This window comes from Rhinolophus hipposideros (assembly GCF_964194185.1).
Source record: "Rhinolophus hipposideros genome assembly, chromosome: 18".
Taxonomy (NCBI): domain Eukaryota; kingdom Metazoa; phylum Chordata; class Mammalia; order Chiroptera; family Rhinolophidae; genus Rhinolophus; species Rhinolophus hipposideros.
This window is the reverse complement of record NC_138064.1, coordinates 9,433,299-9,454,912: the sequence shown is the minus strand read 5'-3', so window position 1 is coordinate 9,454,912 and position 21,614 is coordinate 9,433,299. Positions and strand designations below refer to the sequence as shown.

Sequence of the window (21,614 nt, the reverse complement as noted above, 5' to 3'; positions counted from 1 at the left end):
CCAAGCCTTTCTCTATAGTCACAAGATTAACCCCATTTAATGCTGAGACCACATCTCTGACGTGGGTGTTGTTACTAGACCCTTCTTAACCATAAGGTCACATGTCCAGAGTTCCACAGCTAGTTATGTGTAACCCAGGAGCCCTGACTTCAGAGAGAATGCTTGACTTATTCCCCACCTAATTTAGCAATATTACCAGCCCCACTTTCATTTTCTGAAGAAGTTGATGGTAGTTCCTGCCAATGTGCTGAGGCAGGGGGTCACGTGGTCATGTTTTGTTGGGGCCTTGGCTGTAGACAGCTCTTCTTTCAGATAGAGCACCTCACCCCAAACCCCTGGGGCTATCATTCCATTTGTCTAAGCCAAGCTCATTTGGTTTTGGCCTCAACTGCTTTCAGTCCAAGAAGCCAAAGGAGACTTATGGCTAAATAGAAATTGAGAAGAGAGCTCTAAACGATGAAAATATGTCATGATACCCCAAGCCATGGGAATGCTGAATGGGACTGACTTTTCTATCTTATTCAAAGTTGTCATAGCCTTTCATGTCATAGCCATTTAGGTCTAGCTGATGTAAAAATGAATCAGACATAGTTCTAGTTCTTCAATTATTAACCAGCATTTTTTGAGTCAGTATGATTTTTGTGAGCACCTAAATCTATTCTTGATGCCTCTCACCAGTAGTGAATGAGTCAGTGGACATTATATTAACTGTGTGGCCTGGACATCTGTCTTGGACCACCCCTCTGTGTCTCCTATAAATAGGTGTAGGAACACATGCATTTGGAGGGTTGTTATGAAGTATAAATGAGATAAAGTATGAAGAATGCACAACATTCTTTCTAGTGTATAGCAGATACCCAATAAATGTTAAATTCTCTTAGAGAGGAAGATCAAGGAGAACAAAAATCTGGAGTGGAAAGAACATGGCCTTTAGGTTACACAAACTTGGGTTCTACCACCCTTGTATAGAATGACATCAATTTCTTCACCTATAAAAAGAGAAATACTCAGCTCATAAGGCTCGTGTGAATCCTAATAAAAATTATTATAATAACACATAATATTAATTAAATTCTGATATATTCTAAGTATTAACTTATTAAATCCTTACAACTAACCCTGTGTTCAGTAACGTAAGGAAAATATCTAGTAGGATGTTTTTTACATAGCAAATTCTTCATAAATGTTCATCTTTTTCCACATTTCTTTTTCTCTGTGAGTACCATTGAGTCAGAGATAAGACAATGCCATTCTCTGATATGGGCCCTGAGAATATGCTTCCTCCTTTAAATGTCATGCACTAAAAAAAAATGGGAAGAAATGCATTATAGGAAATTAAACTGTATTTCCAGAAAGGTAATGGAAAATCACTCAGCATTTTGAAACTCTCAGCTTCATTGGCTTTGATTGCATAACAGTTTCTGAAAGGAGAAATCTGACTGAATTTGATCTGTAATACAGATATTGTCCATATCCATAGGCCCAAACTTGGGTTACAATTTATTGTTTGGGTCCCTCCAACAAGCAGAGACAGAACGAAGACCTTACATGAATTGATAAGCTAATAAACAATTCCCATGTTTGTGTGTATGCACTTGGTCTTTAGAGGGCTAGATTTGGATATCAGTGAAAAGGTTCAATCCAGGGAAGATGTTTCCATCGTCCCTCCATGTGAGAAAAATCACACCAATGTGTCCTTTAGATATTATATTTCTCAAAGGATGAAAACAGGAAAGCTCTTTGAATGACTTTGCCTGGCCTTTGAACCTGATACTTGAAACTTCACTTTCACCATCATCATCACCATCTGGACATTGAGTTCCAGTACAGCTTGGACTGATTTCATTGGTTTATCTGGTATTGGATTTAATAAAAAGAGTTTTGTCCTCAGCAGACCCTGTTTCTTAACATTAACTCCTATTTTTTTCTTTCTCTTGATTAGGGTAAAATTCTCAACAGAAAGGGATGCTGTCCTATTTGCACTGAAAGTAAGTTTATTCCTTTGAACATGTGCTATTAATACTTGTTTTGATTGTGGAGTGTGACAAGAAAAATAGCAGTGTGAGTTTTCTGTACATGTTTCTGTAGGTGTAACATGGGATTATCCCACTTCCCTACAGACACTTTGAGTGAATTATAATCCTCTAACAGAAGCTCAGTTGTAGATGCTTCCATCGGAACTTGTTGCTCTGAGAAATTTGGAAGATAAATGGTCTGATGAGTTTTTAAGAGGGACCAGATAACCTAGTGTGCATTTTAATTCTAATAACATTTGCAGTCATAGTGGCTAAGATAACGATATCCAGTAAAACCAAACATTATGCATAATCGAGGAGGGATATTTTTCCTTCTATCATTATAAAGCCAGACAGCTGCACTGACTTCCTCCTCCCTCACCCCACCCCCACTTCCGCCTCTTCACCATTTCACCTGGGCACATCCAATTTTTGCTGTTGGCAAAGATAAAACAAGAGGTCATTGGACTCGCCATGGTTTGGCCATCCCATTATTTTTAACTGAGCTCTTGAAGGTTCTCACAGGGCTTATTCTGAAAGCTGCCTGAGATCGCACCACTAATCATACACACAAAACATAGCAAAAGGTTTAATGGCCTCCCAACATGTAGACAAATGCCTGGGTCTATTAGCAAACTGAGTGTCTTCCCCAACTCGTACGGTGTTGAGACAGCTTTCTGAAGTGTTTTAGTGAAAGAGAGTATTAGTAATGTCATTGCCAAATTAGTTTTGATCTGTGATAAGTAGGATTAACAAAGACACAAAATCTATTAGAAAGTATTTGATGAGCCAGTCATGCTTAGAAAAGTGGGTTTTGCTGATGGTTGAAAGCGGCTTTCATGTGGGAACAGGTTTGTTTAATCCACTTGTCTAAAATATTTTGGACAAAAAATACAAAGGTTTTATATATGTACACGCCCATATATGTAGATAGATATATAGATATAGACATATATGTATATGTACACATGCTCTTATTTTATATAACATGTATATGTATGTCTCACTAATTTTTGAAATAGAAAGCTGTGAAACAATTATACATTATACACTGGATGAAAGTACTGATTGAATTAATGAAAATTAAGTTATATACTTAATAAAATAACTTTAAAGATAATACAGTACATAAAATAACTCCAGGGGGCCAACAAAGTATGACTTCGTAGAGCCCAGGAATTAATGCAGGAAGAAGAATTAGCTATGATTAACACACCAGTTTATTTCAAAACATGTGTGTAAGCTATTACATTTAATCATCCTCCCGGGGACCCTCTGAGGACACTTTGTTTACAGATGGTGTGGAGGCCGCCTCCAGCTTAAGCCCTTTCTGGATTAGCAGACTCCAGTCTAAATTGATGGTTTCCTTTTGTATCCATGGCAGTAGATTTGTTTGCATTTCCTTAGAAAGTGTCTTCTAGTTGAAACAGAGGCAGACTTCAAAGGAACCCCGTGGATTTTCTAGTTAATTCTTCCAATTCGCATGAGCACAGATAGGTTACGTACGTGTGCACATCACACCACTGTCAGGAAGGATCACTGCTTATCAGCTGAACAGAAACGTGTGGCTCCTCTTGTACGGAAACAGCCTAAATCTGGAATTACCTGACTTTATGTTATCAGAACCAAAATAGTGATTATTGAGATAGTTGAGAGAAAAGCTGCCTCTCATTATTTCTTCATCCATTAGGGGCTAGCCTTTCCATATCTAGAATACTCATGGCTTATCAGGAAACAAAACGAAAGAAAAGACTAGAAGGAGAGGCATGACAAAATCAAACCAAGTTTTTAACCAGTCATATGAAATACTCTATTGTGTGAAACGCATGAATGAGCCCATGACTTCTTTCACTGAGAGAGCAATCGGCAAGGGAGAAAGCCACCCAGCTGGAGGGGCACCCGGGAGACAGGAACTCTGTGCACCTGCAACCAGCAGGTCAGTGTGGGAAGAGCCCAGGCATGTGGTTCTCGGTCCAATTCTAAATGACATCATCAGATGGCTATTTCTCCATTTCCTTTGGTGTTTTTTCCATCTGTTTACTCTTTCTTTTCAGCAGTTCTTCCATCAGTGCTGTAAAACACATTCTATTCGGCAAAATTTATTTGTTCCGATTGAGTTCAGAGATGAGATGACTTCCAATTTTTTTAAGCAATTACCAGATTTTCATAACACATTCATGTAGACTTATTCTGGTGTCCTTTAGCTATGGCCAGACGACCTCCTCATTTGAGATTCCTTTGTCATTGTAACCAGGATCCAGAACAAACCTTTAGGCTCATTATTTCTCCCTCCATCAATTATGAAAGCTCTTCTGATATATGGGTTTCTAGATCAGACAAATGGAGGCTGAAGTACGAACTAAAGCTAGTGTTTCTAAAACCAGAAAAATGACTGATTTCCATCTTTTTTAAAAAAATTACAAACCCTCATACATAACCTATTAATTACTTCAGAGTTTTCAAGCTCAGTATTATAATCCTTTGGCCAGGTCATTCTCTGTCATGGGGGCTGTCCTGTGCACTGTGTGACATTTAGCAGCATCTCTGCTCTCTACCAACTCGATGCCAGGAGCACTCCTCTCCCCAAGGTTTTGACAATCACCGATGTCTCCAGACATTGCCAAATGTCCTCTAGAGAGCCAACTCACTCCTGGTTGAGAACCTCTGGTACTCCAATCAGGGCTAACGACATAGGTGAATACAGAAATAAACACCTGTGGTACTAGTAGCAGTAACTTACTCTTAACACAGTGGTGAGATGAAACAGGGGAGTAAGGCAAGGTTGCCCTTCTGCTGGTATAAAAATGACAGACCAGAAGCCTCTGGATTCAACTGAATGTGGGTCTATATTTTCATTGCCTTGCCCTACTTCCGATCCTTTTATGGAAAAGGGCAGGAATAAATACTGAATTCCACATATACATGCATATATAAATAAAATGTAAATAAAATGGATTGAATACATAGCTGTAATACCCTAAACCTTACTTTGAGTATCTGTAGTAGTTAAATGAGTGTCACCTTATGTATGTCAGCAGTGGTGACACTGCATTGTCTGTTTCTAAAATCCCACGACATCCCTGCCTTATTGACTGGGTTAGTCTGTCCTGGTAGTGTTTGGGGCTGTCTCAGACTCCGAAAGGAAGAGTAAAGAGGAGACAAATTCAATGTGTAGAACATTTTATAGGCCTATCTTTGCAATAGTCAGGGACAGTGGCTAATGTATCATTCTGTAGGTAAGAAGCAGTCATTGAGGCACTAACAGATTGTCTTCCCCAGAGTAAGGTAGTCTTTATAGGGTGGGTCTGAACGGGCAATGATGATTCTATCAAAATAGAAAAAAAATGAATCCTTTTAATATTCGATCTGAAGGAAGTATGAAAAGCATTGCTATCTATGTTCTAATAACATGGGATGTTCTCTCTCCTTTTTCAACTGAAAGGAATTAAATGTGGTTTGGGTGAATTGTTTAAAATAAAAATTGCAAGTGAGTTAAACAAACTTTATAAAGCTTTTGTGCAGGTGCTATTTCTTGCCAAAGTGTGAGCTCTAGCCTAGAGTAAGTCCTGCTGTGCCTGGGCTGAGCGTCAGGGGACCGCAAGTTAGGTGCCAAGAAAGCCACCGTCTGTCGTGTATGTAGCACTTGGTTTATGTGAAATATTATTTTACTGAGTGCTGGCAAACAGGAGGTGGAATCTTGACCTGACCACCCAACAGAGACTAGAATCAGATAAATTCTTTGCTGGAAGAATGTCTGTTTTCAGACATGGAAATAATACTTAGAGGCAAACTTTTCACTGATAAGAGGTGTGTGTGTGTGTGTATATATAGAGAGAGAGAGACAGAGAGAGAAATAGACAGGGAGGGACAGAGAGAGGGAGGGAGGAAGAGAGAGAGAGAGAGAGAGAGAGAGAGAGAATCTAATCTCTTAACCGTCTCCACGACCAGAGGCAGCCAGAGGCAGCCCTGCTGTGCATGCCCAACCCCAGGTCTCAGATTCATTAAGCTGTGCCTGTAACTGTATTAGTCCTAACCATCAGAATCCAAACCCCAAACGAAAGTTCACGATTACGTAACACAGAGGTGGGCAGGCTATACTGAGCACAGATGTGCATTTAATTGGAATAACCTCAACTACACGTCCCACAAGTAACAGGAAATATCAGATTCCGGCAGGTCTGGGTGCAAGGAGGCTCACAGTTGCCAGGTGACCTCTCTAACCCCCCAAGGGTGAGTTTCCAGCTGTACGTGGGGCTGCTGTGCCTGCTCTCCAAGAAGGCTCCTGCCCACCCGTGTACCCACCCCAGGCACTATGGAATTGCCCTGGGTGGTTTAGTCTCTGGGCTCCAATAAAGGAGTAGCTGTGGGAGGGGGAAATAGAACGATTTCATCAAACAGTGACCTTGGGGCCCATTGTATGAGAACTCTCCACTGACAGAGGTTCTGCAAATGAGTAATTCTGTGTTTGAGCAAGGTTTCTTGGCCTCTGAGACTGTGAGCAGCTCCAGGCCCCTTAACACCAAGAGTCTGTCCTTAACGCAGGAAAGCAAGGAAATTTGAAACCGGCTGAAGATGCTTGCAGAATAAGAATTGGTGGTGTTGACTTTAGCCCTGCCAAGGAGGTGTTAAGCTGAGTGGCCACTGAACTTTCTGCATGAGCATCTGGCATTGGGGTCATCACTTCTCCTGAGGCCCAACCAGACAGGGGTGGCAAATCAAACCCAACTGTTCCCCACGTGATGGTTAGAAATCCCACACAGGCAGGAGGGGCTTCGGAAGGCATATGAGGAAAGCAGTTTGTTTTCTGTTTTATTTGCTGGTCTGTCCGAAGGGATATTGTTCCTTTAATTTTTTTCTGGCTGTGGATTGGTATGAAGTTGAAGGAGGAGACTGACGTTATTAAGGGTTGTCTTTTATCCACCCCTGATTGTCGGTTCTTACAGGGTGATACTACTCCGTAAGTTCTGACTGTTTATTTTAGTTAACAATCATTATCACCAGCATCAAATAACAATAATGGCAATGATAACAACAGCAGAAGCAGCAGCAGCTAATATTTACTTGGCATCTACTATGTGTCTAAACACTGACATTGAGGGGTGGGAAAGTATCTCATTCGTTCTTACTTGATCCTCACAGCATTCTTAGCAGTTAAGAGGTTGCCTCAGGTAAGTAGTGGAGCCTGGATTCCTTCAAGGAAGTCTGGCCCCATTGCCCCGGCTGGAATTTCTCCCATTGGCTTCTTTGTCACTTTGTACCCTTTGATAACCAATTGCAGTTAGGAAAGGAAGAGAAGGTCTGGGGGGCTTTTACAACTGGTAGGGATTGGAGATTGGAGAAGGATGTTAGGAGGAGCTTCCAATTTAATAGCATTTCCCTCCACCCGACCCCACCTGGGAAGAAATGTAGACTGAAATGCCCAGGCTTCCCTCTACCTGGTGACACCTCCACCTTGCTGTTCAGACACAGAGCAGTCGTAGCTGGTATGCTCAGCACTCACCTACAATTCAAACTCTCTTGGTTTTCCATGTCTACTCATTTTTCCAGGTATTTTTTTTTCCTCCTGGCAACTCAGGGTTGAGGTATTTCCAATGGTAAGTGATGATCTCCCCAAATTTTCTTACTTACAATATTAAAATATGTATCCTTTTAAACTTAAATTACTTGTGTATAATTTCCACAAGGAATAAGAAAAAGTAAAGTTAGTCTGTCAGTCAAGCTCTTCACTATTTTAGCATCATCGAATTGCCTAAATGAATGGACCTCAACTGTGAGGTCAAATCTTCCAATTCGTAGGTGGGGAAGTGAAGCTCTCAGTAGCAGTAACTGGAAATACTGAGATGAGACCCTGCTTTTAAAAAATTTATTATTATTATTTTTCAACCTGCTAGTCTCGTATTTATTCTGTAATATCATATGGCTACCCTGGGTCTTTGCTTGGGAAAATTATTTTTAATATAGATGTTCCGTTTTTGAAGCATTCAATTAAAAATGACTTTCTTGCCTAATTTTGGAAAATATGCTCTGTATATAAAGAAATATATTAATTTATTATTAGACATCTAGTGCACTTCATCTAAGGCTGTCATCTTGAATGTTAAAAAAGATGCAGGAACCCAGTTTTGACTGAAGGAGCTAGTGACCACAACCCTTTAAAAAGAGTACAACTAAAATACAGCTAAGTGAGAAAACAAACAGGGGTTACAAACCCCAAACTCTGAAACTGAAACGTGCACTTTGTGGGAAATACTGCATAATACAGTACATGTTACTGTATGGCAAGCTGAGGCAGATTTATTCTTCTCTGGAGGTCACATCTCCTGTGAGCAAAATAAGAACAACAATTACTACTTCTGCTGCCACTACAATTGCTCCTATTACCAGCAATGATTTATTGAATGTAAGTCTACATCAGGCATTGTGACAAATGCTCTCCATACATTCTCCTTTAATTCTCTCAGTGATCCATGAAGCAGAAGCTATTGTTATCCCCATGTTATCCGTGAGAGACCTGAAGGTCTGAGAAATTACGTAGGGTAATACCCCGGTCAGCTAATACCCAGGCCTGTGAGACTCCAAAGCCCAAACTTTTAAACACTGTTTTATGTTCTCTATTGACTCCATTTTTTTATTCATTTTGGAGGTTTGCCTTCATATATATGTGAAGTTTGCCAATTTCTCTATACATGACTGGGGACTTCTATTTGAAAGCAGCTGTATTTGCTCACCTTTTAAAACTTTACCTATGTTTATGAGGTCACTTAACCTCTTCAGACTCTTGGGTTGTAATACTTGAGTTCCTAACCTTCCCTGGGTGTTAGGAGAGAGGGTTCGTTAGCTGTGCTCCATAGCTCCCTTGGGTGTGAAGTTCATATTCATCAGTATTATCATTCTTTCGCCTTCTCATGGTCCTCTGCTTGGTTAATGCTCTCTGTCCCCAACCACTGCTCCATTCCTCTGCTGTCTTTTCATATCCCTTCTTAGTACACGTATCTCTTCTGCTTTGATATCTCGCCTTTTCATCCTATGAGTGCACAGCTCTGCCTTCACCGTGCCCCTTCTGTAGTCTTCTCTCATTCTGGTTTTAGATTTGTTGGAACTTCGAGGTCCCTAACATATGACTTCTTGATAAGATGCTAATATGGCAGATGTCAGCTTCTAATTTTTTTGGAGAATGTATTTCAAGTCTTTCAGAGTACTATGCTTGAATTTTATTAGCAGTTGCTACCTTTGGTTCCCCAAATTATCTGTGTTGGGAATTGGAGGGAGGGTTTAATGGCTGTTTACAACCCCTGTCTGTTGACTGAATTCTGGCACCCCCATTTTCCCAGCTGCACAGGTTTTGAGCCTTAATGTTATTTCTCGTACTTTTGGCATTTCTCTCTCATGTTGTTGATCAGTCATCAAGTCTGATTATTGTCTCTTTGTGTTGGTTTTGTTTTTCTAATAAATGATATTCTTCCCCTTTGCACGGCAGCCAGACCCTCATCCTATTGCTTGCAACTAACCTCTGTCTTTTCCCCTTCAGCCTTTTCTGCATACTGCTGTCAGAACCTAAACTTGGCTTTCACAAGAACCTATAACAGCTTCCTTCACTGGTCTCTTGCAGAGATGCCCAACATTTGTTTTATAAAATGGTAGTACCGAGTATTATCTTCAAAACAAGGTTCTATGATTGAATACATTCAGGAAATGCCGGGTCAAGTAAACTTAAGTAGGTTTCCTTACCACAGGATTCTCAGAGCTCTTTACATGCCCACATGCAGGATAAACTCTCAGGAGGGTGATGGGCTATGGAGACCCTCTCAAACTAATTTGAGCTGCAGAGCTGTTTTTTTTTTTTTTTTATTTCTACTTACTTTGGCAGAGTTGCAAGCAGGATTGATGTTTCATAGGAAACACGTTAAGAAATGTAGGGTCTTTGCAATACATTTAAACTTCTCAGGTTGGCAATAAATCTCAGGCCATTTAGACAACTTGGGTTCTCACATCTCCTGAAGCAATCCTACCCTCCTGTCAGATTGGTCTCTCGATCTTGTGCAAGCTGTGTTCTTTTCTGTATCTATGACTTTATTGACATTCTTCTTTTGGCCTCAAAGGCTTATTCCATGCTAGCCCCGAATCCATGTTTTATGGATAAACTTAAATTTCAACAAATCTGCGTTTTACATGTATGTTACAGTCTTATCAAGCCCTATTTTTGCCAGCAGTGGGTATCTGTTTGCTGGATTTGCGTAGCATTTTAATAATAAAACCCATAATGACTAGTCTCTGAGCTTCTGTTATGTTCTCAGCACGTTTGCAATGTCACCTTTATCTTTATAACCACCCTTCAAGGTTGTTGTTCGTAGACCCATCTCATAGGTGAAAAAACGGAGGTTCTGTAGGGGTTGGTGTGTGGTTTTGTAGTCAGTAAGTGGCAACACTGAGATTCAAACCCAGGACTCTTTCCAAAACACAGGATGTCTGCGAGCTCTAAGGTGGTTTCCCAGCCAGAGCTCAGTGACCTTGGAGCTGTGAAACTCATCTCTTCAGCTCAGGTGCACAGATCTTTTAATTGATAAATAACTATTTCTAGTTTAAAGAAAGCTGGCATTTTAAAGTCTGAGCTTGGATGATGAGAGTGCAAAAAAAAAAAAGCACCTTCTATAACAACTTTGTATGAACATTTGGTGAGTTTCCAGCATCCTGGAAGATACTCTGGAGAACATGGATATAAAGCTCATACAGACCCTGAGTTTAGGAACTTGTAATGTAGTTCAGGGGATGCAATATGCACATGTTAAATAAGAAAACCACATACATATACTTCATCATTAACTTCCAGATAGGTGTTCTTTACCTGCAGTTCATGGACTCCTAGGAGGTTAGCGATCAGTCTCGGGACAGGATGAACCTCTACATTTCAGTGGATATACTCATGCATTTGGAGGGAAGAGTGTCTACACATTTATTTCTTCAGGTCCCCAAAGAGCTCTGTGCTCCCTCCTAGCTAACAACCAAACCGCACAGGATGCTGTGGTCCAAGGGTAAGTGGAAGCATCAGGTCATCGGGGGGAGGCACTGGCCTGAGAGCTGCAGAGACGGAGTTGGACTGTATCTCTACCGGTATTGGCTGAGAGACCCTGGGCAACATGGCACCCTCTCCAAATTTGTTGCTAAGAAGTTAATAACATACAGTGTGTGGAGAAGTAGTGAGGACTGAAGGAGATAGTGAAAATATAGAAAGCATCTGGCATGGTGCCTGACACAGACTCGTGACTTTAGACGAGTCCCCTTGGCATTTGCTAAGTTTATTAGTTTCCTCTTGCTGCTGTACCAAAGTACTACAAACTTCATGGCTTGAAAGGATACCCATTTATTATCTTACAAGTTCTGGAGGTGAGAAGTCAGAAATGGATCTCAATGGGCCAAATCAAGGTGCGGGCAGGACTGTAGTCTAGAGTCTGCTTCCTTGCCTTGTCATGCTTCTAGAGGCTGCTCACATTTTTTGATTTGAGGCCTCCTTCCACTTCAACGGCGAGTTGAGTCCTTCTCGTGCCACATCACGGAGACATGCACTCTCCTGCCTTCCTCTTTCACTTGTAAAGACCCCTGTGATAACATTAGTCCTGCTCGGATTGTACAGGATCCTCTCTCCGTCTCCAGATCAGCTGATTAGTACCCTTAATTACAATTGCGGCCTTAGTTCCTTTTTTGAGAGCGCTAATTATGCAATTAATTAATCGATTAAACAAAATTCTGTTGATTACTTGCCATATGCCAGTCATTACACTTATCTACTTTAGTGAGTTCAGTGTGGATACTTTGTTTTCCACTAAAATGTCTTCTTTAATTAATTAGCCCATTCACTCAACAAATATTTATTGATAACTAATATGTGTTATACCAGGCATTATTGTGAGTAATGCAAAAATAAATGCACACACACACACACACACACACACACGAACACAGAAAGTCTGTGAACTTAATTGTCCGACCCTTCATGTTTGCGTATATATATCTATATCTATATGTCTATCTATATCTATATCTATAGGTATATATTGGCAGATGTAGATGATATATGTAGATATACTTCAACCTATAAGGCCGTGTGCCAGGCACTGAGAAGTATAAACAAAATTTGCATGTAAGGAATTTAAGGCCTGGTTTAGGAGTTAAGGATATGTTATAACTATACGCTAGAATAGAAATTGATTTATCATATGCACGCTATGGGTTTGGTGCCTACATTTTTAATCCTCAAACTGAAAAACACAGTATATCTATAGGGCAAGGCATTTGAAACTAAGGCTGTCCCAGAAAACCCTGAGTTGTGTGGTCAGTTTTGCTTTAGGGATTCAGCGGAAAGGAAAGTGACTTCGGCTGAGGCCTCCTGGAAATTACTGTGGGAATTAGTGTTGAACCTGGGAACTGAAGGATCTCTGTGCAGTGAACTGGGAGGTGTGGGGCAGCACATGCCACTACAGGAGTGAAGGTGAGCAGTGGGGAAGCACAGAGCTCAGCCGGGGAGGCCGAGGATGGTAGCCATGGTTTTAGGGCTTAGATTTATTTTAGATTAGATTTTGAAGGTAGGGACTGCTTCCTTTGCTCTTCTGTTGGAAGTTGGTGCGTATATGGGGTTATGGAAAATACATGAAAAGAAATGCACATTCTTAACAATATCCCTACTTAACTTTAAAAAAACACCACCACCAATATTAGTGTCAGGTGCCTGCTCAGCTTTTTAAAAAATCCATTTTTATATGTAGATTTGTAAGTCTATCTGGTGGATTGCAGATTGGTGAAAAGAAACCCACTATCCCCTTCTCCCCACATTCACACAGTAGACTTAGGTTAAGTTCTTCATTTAAGAAACCGAGGGAATAAAATCTCATAGGAATTCAGGTGCTCCTGGGTGGAGCATACGTTGGCCCTTGTGTCCCCAGCTCCAGCTGGGTCCCACACAGTCTTTTTATGGCAGAGGCTGACATCGCTTTCAGGAGGAGCCTAAACCAATAACACAGGGGCTTGTCTTAAGGACAGTGTTTCCAATCCCAGCCTTTCCTGGTACTGGACCAAACTTGGCACCATCATACCTTTTTGCCCCCTCCCCCTGGAACCCCTGCATGATCCAGCGACCCTGGAGTCCCACAGAACCCGTTTCCCTGAAATTTGGGTTGAGAAAAGTTAAAAGCCATGTTACTTTCTCCTGGTTAGAGTACCTTTTACAGTACCTTTTCTCTGAAAAGGTCCTCATCTGTGTGCTGTATGGTATGATGAGTTGGAGAGAACTCTTTCTTTTCAGAAGTAATGGATGGAGGATGAAAGTCACTTTCTATGTTTTCAAAGTGATTTTAATGACTGGGGAAATCATGTGACATGTTAAGTGAAGAGGAAATATAATTTCATGTACAGGATAATCTTAACTATGCTACAGAAGACACACACAAATTGTAATCAGTGGTTATTTCTTGGTGGCAGAACTATGAATGATACTTTTTTTCCCTTATGCTTTTCTTTCGTGTGTGTGTGTGTGTGTGTGTGTGTTAGGGGAAGGGTGGTAAAGGGGGTTAGAGTGTATTCAATTTATCTTATTTTTTTCTTTACAACATGGAGTTGTATAATGTTCCCTTAATTTTCTCTGATGGTTGTTTTGAGAATAATTGCAGCTCTCCTAAGGAAGGCATTTCATTAGAATAAATATACCCATGGCAGAAATAAATGCACTTGATGCGATTAAGAGAAAAGCATTGGAATTATGTTTCCAGAAGCTGCCTGACTCTCTTAATTCTTACAGCAATCTTATTAAAAGTATATAACATCAAAGCAATATGTTTTAATCCAATGTTTTTAATTTTTTAAAGCAAATCGTCTATTCCAAAAGTATACATAGTTATTGTAAATAATGAATGTAAATGTAAAAAATTAATGTAAATGCACACAAACAAGAAAGGAAAATAAATGTCATCCCCAATTCCATAACCTAAGAGGAAAAGAAAAGACCACACACACACACACACACACACACACACACACACACACACAATACTTTTATATTTGGGTTTATATGCTTCTAATTTTTTTTCTAGGCCTAGACATTTGTATACATGTATTGAAAACAAAGCAAAATAAGAATGACATCTGACAAGTTGAGTGAGAGACTATGAGAAAAGTACCACCAAGGGTAAACGCCCCTGTTTTCTCTCCATCCTCTGACTTACACATATTCAAGGTTAGTTATAGAATGGTCTGTTTCTTTAGCTTCAACTATCATGCCAAGCTTTCCAGAAGAGTGTGACCAGACATCTGGACCTCTTGGACTGCAGCTCACTTCGCTGCGTCCACTGGACAAAAATTATATGAGGATACAATGTTCACTTGTATCCCCTAAGTGTTTCTTTCTCCCTGTTCCTTTCCAGCAAGGCAGATTCTTGTAACTCTGAGGCTCTCACTTTCAGTCACTCTTTTGTGCATGTGTTTGCTGCTCCTGAACGATCTGGCAAAGGGGACCTTGAGGTGCCAGGAAAAAGGGCCAAGGTTTCAAAATTATTTTAGCTCGTGATACAAATGTCCCCAAATGCAACACGTAATTCTCAGGCATCTTCCTAGTCATGAAATGTTGTTGGCCTCTTCTCTATGCCTGTTACACAGAAAAATCATCCTGATATCCAAACCCTTCTCTTTCACAAGCTAGGGCCGCTTGAAAAATATCTCTCCTGACAGCGCTGTTCACACATGATTTCCCTTGCCCAGTCTCCCTCGATGTCCCTCAGTGCTTTCCGCCCAACTATGCGTAAGCTCAGGCTTCCCCAGGGCAGCTATAGGCTGTATATTTTCTGTTGCTTCTTTGAGGATTTGCTCTGTCACATAATAGGCCTTATCTACAAGTACCACATTTTGACTCTTTATTAAAATAAATAAATAAATAACACCAAAAACAAAATCAGAAAAGTGTAAGGAAGAAAGAAGACGTGATCACTCATGATTCTGCCACCAAGAAATAACCACAGTTTACAATTTGTGTGTGTGTGTGTGTGTGTGTGTTTGTGTGTTTCTGTATTTGTTTTAACACAGTGAAGATTATCTCGTAGATAGAATTTTGTTTCCTATTTTTCACTTAACATGTCCTAAGCATTTTCTCAATCATGAACATTACTCACAAACTTTTCCAATGACTAGATAATAATTCATCTTATGCATTTACTACCAAGTGCTTAGCTGTTTGTTTCATGTTAGGAGACCCTCTAAATATCTATTTTCTTATAATGTAGCCACGATCAGTAAGCATAGAGAACAGTACTAGGGTATACACTGAATTCTCGGTAAATGTTAGCTATCACTGTTTTTGTTAATGATAATTTTGATCAGAACACCAGGAGAAGCCATGGGTTGTCCCTGCTTCAGGGAGCTTGTCATTGTAGCCTCTGGGCAGAGACGTAGGCTTTCCCTGTGCCTGCTCGCAGCTGAGAGAGAATTTCTTCTGGAGGATAATTTCAAATTCTTCAGTAGTGTGTCGGCCTCTGCAAGCCGAGGTTCATCTGTTACAAGTTCAAAAGCTCAAAAGCCTTGATGGGTTCCGGGTTTGTTGCTGAGTATATGGAGTTAAGAACTCTGAAAAAAAACTTCTCTTGAATTTGTACATCTGATGGTCAGGTTAACATTTAGTCCTTTTGTGGCACAACTCTGACCTCTAATTCTCCTGATGCCAGTTGGGTCCCAAAGAACTGCCTTGAGTCCTGTCAACCAAAAAGCACCCCTTTTTTGCCAGCAAGAGATTCTGTTTGTCAGAATGTGAGGAAAATATGGGATAGGACAATTTCGAAAGTAACCACACAGAGAAATGGCTGAAAAATACTGTGTGCGGTGATCAGTGAGCTGAGGACACTAGTTGGGAGACATAGGATCAGAGAAGTAGGGGTAGGGTAATGGAGTAGCAACAAACTGAGTGACATTGGAGTCACATGGAGAAAACAACCAAGGAAAACGTAAGCAAGAAACAGAAATGGAAGGTGAATTCAAATATTGCTACTGATCTTTCGGAGTTTATCTTCCCACCCACTTCTTTTGTCCTCATCCCTTAAACAGTACCATGTATATGTTCTTTAAAGTATTTGTGCATTGAAATTATCCTGTGTGCCAAAACTCTCTTTTTTGAGTCTCTATCAAATATTGATAAGGAAAGCTAACTTGGGACGAGTAATCAATTTGCTAAATTTCAAATATATATGATTTATATGGAGTAACATGAAATTGACATGTGACCATGACATAATAGATCACAACATAAAATAATGTTACTCTCCAAGCACTTGAGACTTTAAAAGCAAATGTTTGCCTTGGAGCCCCATTGGTTCTATCAGATCTGTTGGCACATGCTCCCTCTGTCTTGACTCAATCCTTTCCTTAGATATTCAGAGCAATGACTTATATGATATCCTCCTGTTCTGGACCTGTTCTGATGCTGACTGGAAATTGCTCTTTTTATTATAGTTCTTTCATTGCGTGGGCTAGTTTCTCTAAATGAGTTCCTCCCTTCCTGGTTGTTCATGCTTCCTTGAAAACAGATAAAATACATGGAGAACAAATCAATGCCACATTTTGTTTTAAAAAGAAATAATACTTAATTTTCTGTAAAAATCTTTGAGATACCCCAAAGTGTGAAACTCTCCTTGAGTCTCATAAGTGTTTGAATTAATGGTATTGTGAAATGAACTCGCTGGAACTTCTTAAATTTCCTAAATGATGGGTATTACAATTTATTTTTATCCAACTTTAGATTTTGAGACTCAGATCAAAATATAGGAACCTTGTTTTTTCTTCAAAAAACATAGAGATTGTTGGTTCCTAAAGGTATTAAACATGTATCTGTTTGGCAATTTTATTTATCTGTCCTTAATACATACATGTGTCGAATGTAATACTTTTGTTTAAAACCGTGAGTAATGTGTAAGATACCATATTTCCTATTTTTTGAATTAGTTAAAATGGAAATAACATTACATATTGTCAATTATTGTTGCTGACTCTTATTTATGTATGTTTTGTTTTTGTTAACATGGGACATGAAGCTAGGCCAGTTCTGTGTACAAAATTATCTTAGTTCCCTTTTCTTATCCCTTCCATTAAGACCACAGAAGCATATCAAGGCTCCAAAATAGAGATGCTTTAAAAATTCAGAAGTATTGTAAATCACTTCTAAGTATAAAAGCACCAGAAATATTACATGCCTGATGAAGCCCGGCACAGACTTTTAAAACAACCAAACCACCAAGGATTTTTGTGTTTTTTAAAAAGTTGATTTTGTTTATTGCATCTCTGCTAAGACCCTCCCTTACCTGAAAGGTGTCCCTTCCATGTTCACTGCAGGGACCCCTGCTTTCTGTTTGCATCATTCGCTCAGTGTATGACCCTGCTTTTGTCTCTCACTCATCCGCAGAGCCCGGCGTTTGCACAGTGTTCGGAGATCCCCACTACAACACTTTTGACGGACGGACATTTAACTTTCAGGGGACGTGTCAGTACGTTTTGACAAAAGACTGCTCCTCCCCTGCCTCGCCCTTCCAGGTGCTGGTGAAGAACGACGCGCGCAGGACTCGCTCCTTCTCCTGGACCAAGTCGGTGGAGCTGGTGCTGGGCGCCAGCACCGTCAGCCTCCAGCAGCACCTGACCGTGCGCTGGAACGGCTCGCGCATCGCGCTGCCCTGCCAGGCACCTCACTTTCACATCGACCTGGATGGCTATCTCTTGAAAGTGACGACCAAAGCAGGTGGGCTTCCAGAAGCATGGGGTGTCTGTGCGCCTGGCTCTTCCCTCTACCTCACCAAGCCCCACAGCAGCACCACCTGGGCGCTCTGGAGCCCGGCTCCTCTTCCTCCTCCGCATAGGAAACCCAGAGGCAGAGAAGTGTTCTAGCTGCAGGCAGGCGTTGCCTCATCCCTGTTCACCCGGGCTTTGAAGGGAGACCTTGAAGACGCCCCAGAATTGCTGGAGAAATGTGCACATCCTGGGGCCTTGCAATCCAACTCCAGTCCCATCAGCCTTGCACTCTGTGGACAACCAGTGCCTTTCCATACTTATTCCAAAAATAGCAGTTGTACTCTCCAAATAACCTCTTTGTCATGTTTTGTTGCTAAATTTAGGCCCCTTATGTCCAGCTTGGAATTATCAGTGTCTCTCCCAGCTCAGCCAGTAATGTGCAATTTCACATCTGTGAGCGTGTTTCCTTCTTTGCATCTGTCCAGAAGGGGGGAATCCTCAAAAGTAAACCACAGACGTGTGTGGGTGTGCAGATGGGAGTGCCGATGCCGGCCTATGTGACCAGCAGTCCTGTCAACTCTTGACCCAGGGGAAGGATGCTCTCTGAGCCGATGGCTAGACCATTGGCTCCCGCTGGAGGACACTTAGGATGCTTGCACTGAAAGCACTTCCCCTGGCCTTGGGCGCATGGATCTGACCCCCAACGCCCTTTCTCAGCATCCCATGTTGCCCCAGGTCCACTGGACTCTGTATTTTCACTGCACAGTTCCACAAACTCTTCATAGTTGCTAGGTTGTTGTTACAGATTCAATGAGGTGCAAATTTTTGTCTCTGAGGTGCTACCTACGAAGGGCATCTTCAAAGCTGAAGAAGGGCATCTTACTTCCCAGAGTTCCGTATTGTTCCCAGAGAATGAATTCAGCTTGTTTACATATTTTATTATCTCATATAAGGTTCCTTCCGTGCTTAGTACATGTTGTTTGTCAATTGGATATTGCTCTGCCTGATTTCCTGGCCTAGGCAGTTTCTTTAAGCACGATGCCTGAGGAAATCAGCGTATTTCTTGCTTTCTGCATTGATGAGAATTTAACAGTGTAAAAGCATCCATTTGGTTCCAGTTCCGTTAGATAATATGGATCCAAAAGGGAAATGTTTGATAGAGCAGGTACTTCTGAGGGACTACAGAGATCGCTCTACTGCTCTCCCTTCTGAGCCCTGTTTATTGTTTCAGTTCAAGCCACGTATATATTTGATAAATTGATTTGAGCCTATGGAATGCCAGCTTAGCTAAACAAGGCAGGAAGCCAAGGAGAAGCCCAGGGAGCTTTCATTTACAGAGTATAACATGGTTTTCGTGAGAGAATGTTAAATATTAATACATTGCAACATTCTGTATAGGTGGAAAGAGTCCCATTCCTGACTTGAATGTGGCAAATGAGAAGAGCTCTGTTCACTCAACTTTGGAGGGATTAGTCCTGCTCAGAAAATTCAGACACCTGTTGTATTTGAATGACAGGCCACTCTGCAGCTCTAGGCCACAATCAGTGGCTCCCTGTATAATGTGCGCAAGAATGACAGGTTATTAAACAGCACTAATTAGAAGCACCTTGCCTGTCTGTTTGTAAGCCAGCTGAACACAGTGGATTCTACTGATACGGAAGTTGTTACACATAGCCCAATTCTCCAAAGGATCCAGGATACTAGAAGATTGTAACAACAGTCTAAAGGTTCGATACTGTTCCTCGAACAGCTGGCAATACCGTACTTGTTAGGATTCCACATGGTAAAAATGAACAAAACAATGAGGCTGCGAAGAAAATAATAACACATCATCTGTATCATAATCAGATTAGTGAATTTAATCCTTCTAGGCCTTGACCTTGGTTTTGCAATTCTGTTTATTTTTCTATCTCTCTTACTGTGATGCATGTAATTTATATGGTGCCCTTAATAGTCAGCTGAACAAGTTCCTGGAGCGCCTGAAGTACGCAAGTATCCTGCTCCCTAGGGAAGAATTGTAGTTCCCTGGGCGCCAAACGTGCTTTGAGATTATCCTTTGAATGGAAGAATCCCATTTCCAGACACTAGTCTTTTCCGCTCTGGTCTACCAATCTCAGTCCGTACTACCCCTCAAGGGTATTTCCTTGTTGTCACCTATTGATTGTCTATTTAAAATACCACAGTACATCCTTTGAGTGTTCTTTTCCCATCGTTTCTTTTTTTTTTTTTAATTTCATAAGCTCATATGATCAAACAGTACTTTCTTCAAAATAACAGCTTAAATCAAGCCTGTGGCTGGAGGATGGGAAGTGGGGAAGCATGACTTGGCCCTGTGGTTTATTGACTCGGCACTTCACAATGGAGTCATCTGGCAGAAGAGCACAGGTGGCCATGTTGCCTGGTGGGGGGAATTAGGTGGTAGCTGCATACCGAATAACAACTGGGGTAGTACAGAGGGCACAGAGCAAAGCTTGGTAATTTGAGAAAGCACCCCCACCCCCATCACACTCCCCACCCAACTCCCGGCACTTAGCGAATAATTTAAAAATACTTCCTTTCTGCCATCTGTTCACTTCATTAGCTCCTCCTGAAAGAGTCCCATCAGATCCACCTGAAAGGCGTTAATACTTGGGAGTATGGCCTCTTATTTTACTTTCAGTAGAGTTCTATGCTTGAGGAACCGGGAGAGTATATATTTTCTTCTTTTTTTCCTTTGGTGTAAAATCTGAACAGAAAAACCATCCAGTTTTTACGTATCACTATGGTATGTCTACTGATTTTGCACCTCCTCTCCCCTAGACGTGGACAACAGCCAAAGCAACAGTAACAACCGAAAAACAAAACGAACAAACAAGAAACACAAAATAAAAGAATAACAACTTCCCTCTCCACACCCTAAGAAAAATCCCAAAACTAGTGGTCTAGAGCTAGGTCACACATTTGAAGGGCGAAGAACAAGTCAGTAAAACATTCACTGGTAAGAAGGGAAAATTGGAAGGTCCTTCCTACAGTAGAAGGAATGTGGCTGCTGCTCACACCCCCAGATGTGACATGTGCTCCAGCTTTAGCTTTCTGACTCTGCCAGTTATTTCTACCCAATTTCCCATGTGGAGAATTGGGAAACTCATCCCAGCTGCAGAAAGGACTAACCTCAGCCCACACTTCCATGATGTTTTCATCTCATAAGATGTCTATTTAAAATATCTTTTGGAATAGCAATTTCTTCAGTTATAACTGATTAGTTTTTTTGCCTGTCACTGGCACAATCTGCTTTTCATGGATTTTACTCTTGTAAAGGGTAAAAATAATCATGAAAACATATAGGTGTATGATACAGCAATAGACAAAGTCATCTGTAGTCGAATACTTTTTCCCTCCAGAATATGAAGCCTCGCATTTGTCCATGAAAATCCTCTTAATATAATAACAAAAGGGAAGGAAAAGGGAGGGAATTACAAATGATTCTCTGACTTTTGGGGAACATTTTTTTGAGATGTCCAGAGTTTTAAGAAGACTTTACTAAGAACACCATGGGCCTGTATCTTCCCAAGCATGCGTGGACCACCAGTCCATTGCAAAGGAAGAACACAACGATTGGCTCCTTCACTGTGAGCTGAATTCCCACAAACTCAGTTGCCCAAAGTCTCAAATTTATCATTATCATTGTCTGTAATGATGTTGGAGCTTTCTTGGATATAAATTCTCAACCTTTGTGGCGCTTGGAAGAATAGTATTTGCCTGCTGTCTAGGAAAGAAATTTGTAGTTTGGAAAATTTTGCCACATGGAAAAAACCTTTGGAATTATACTCTAAAAGTGAATGTGTTGGATGAAATTGATTTTTCTCCCTTCACTTC

General features: G+C 40.9%; 1 protein-coding gene across 2 annotated transcripts in view; it reads left to right on the top strand.

The window, feature by feature from the left end:
* The window catches only part of BMPER (BMP binding endothelial regulator), a 220,073-nt gene that overhangs the window by 131,793 nt on the left and 66,666 nt on the right, over positions 1–21,614 (top strand). The window contains exons 11-12 of one of the 2 annotated variants that reach the window (XM_081079765.1): positions 1,943–1,988; positions 17,440–17,769. In XM_081079765.1, the coding sequence (XP_080935891.1) occupies positions 1,943–1,988; positions 17,440–17,769 (376 nt within the window). The remainder of the gene's footprint in view (positions 1–1,942; positions 1,989–17,439; positions 17,770–21,614) is intronic. The other variant, XM_081079766.1, reaches the window with a different exon arrangement.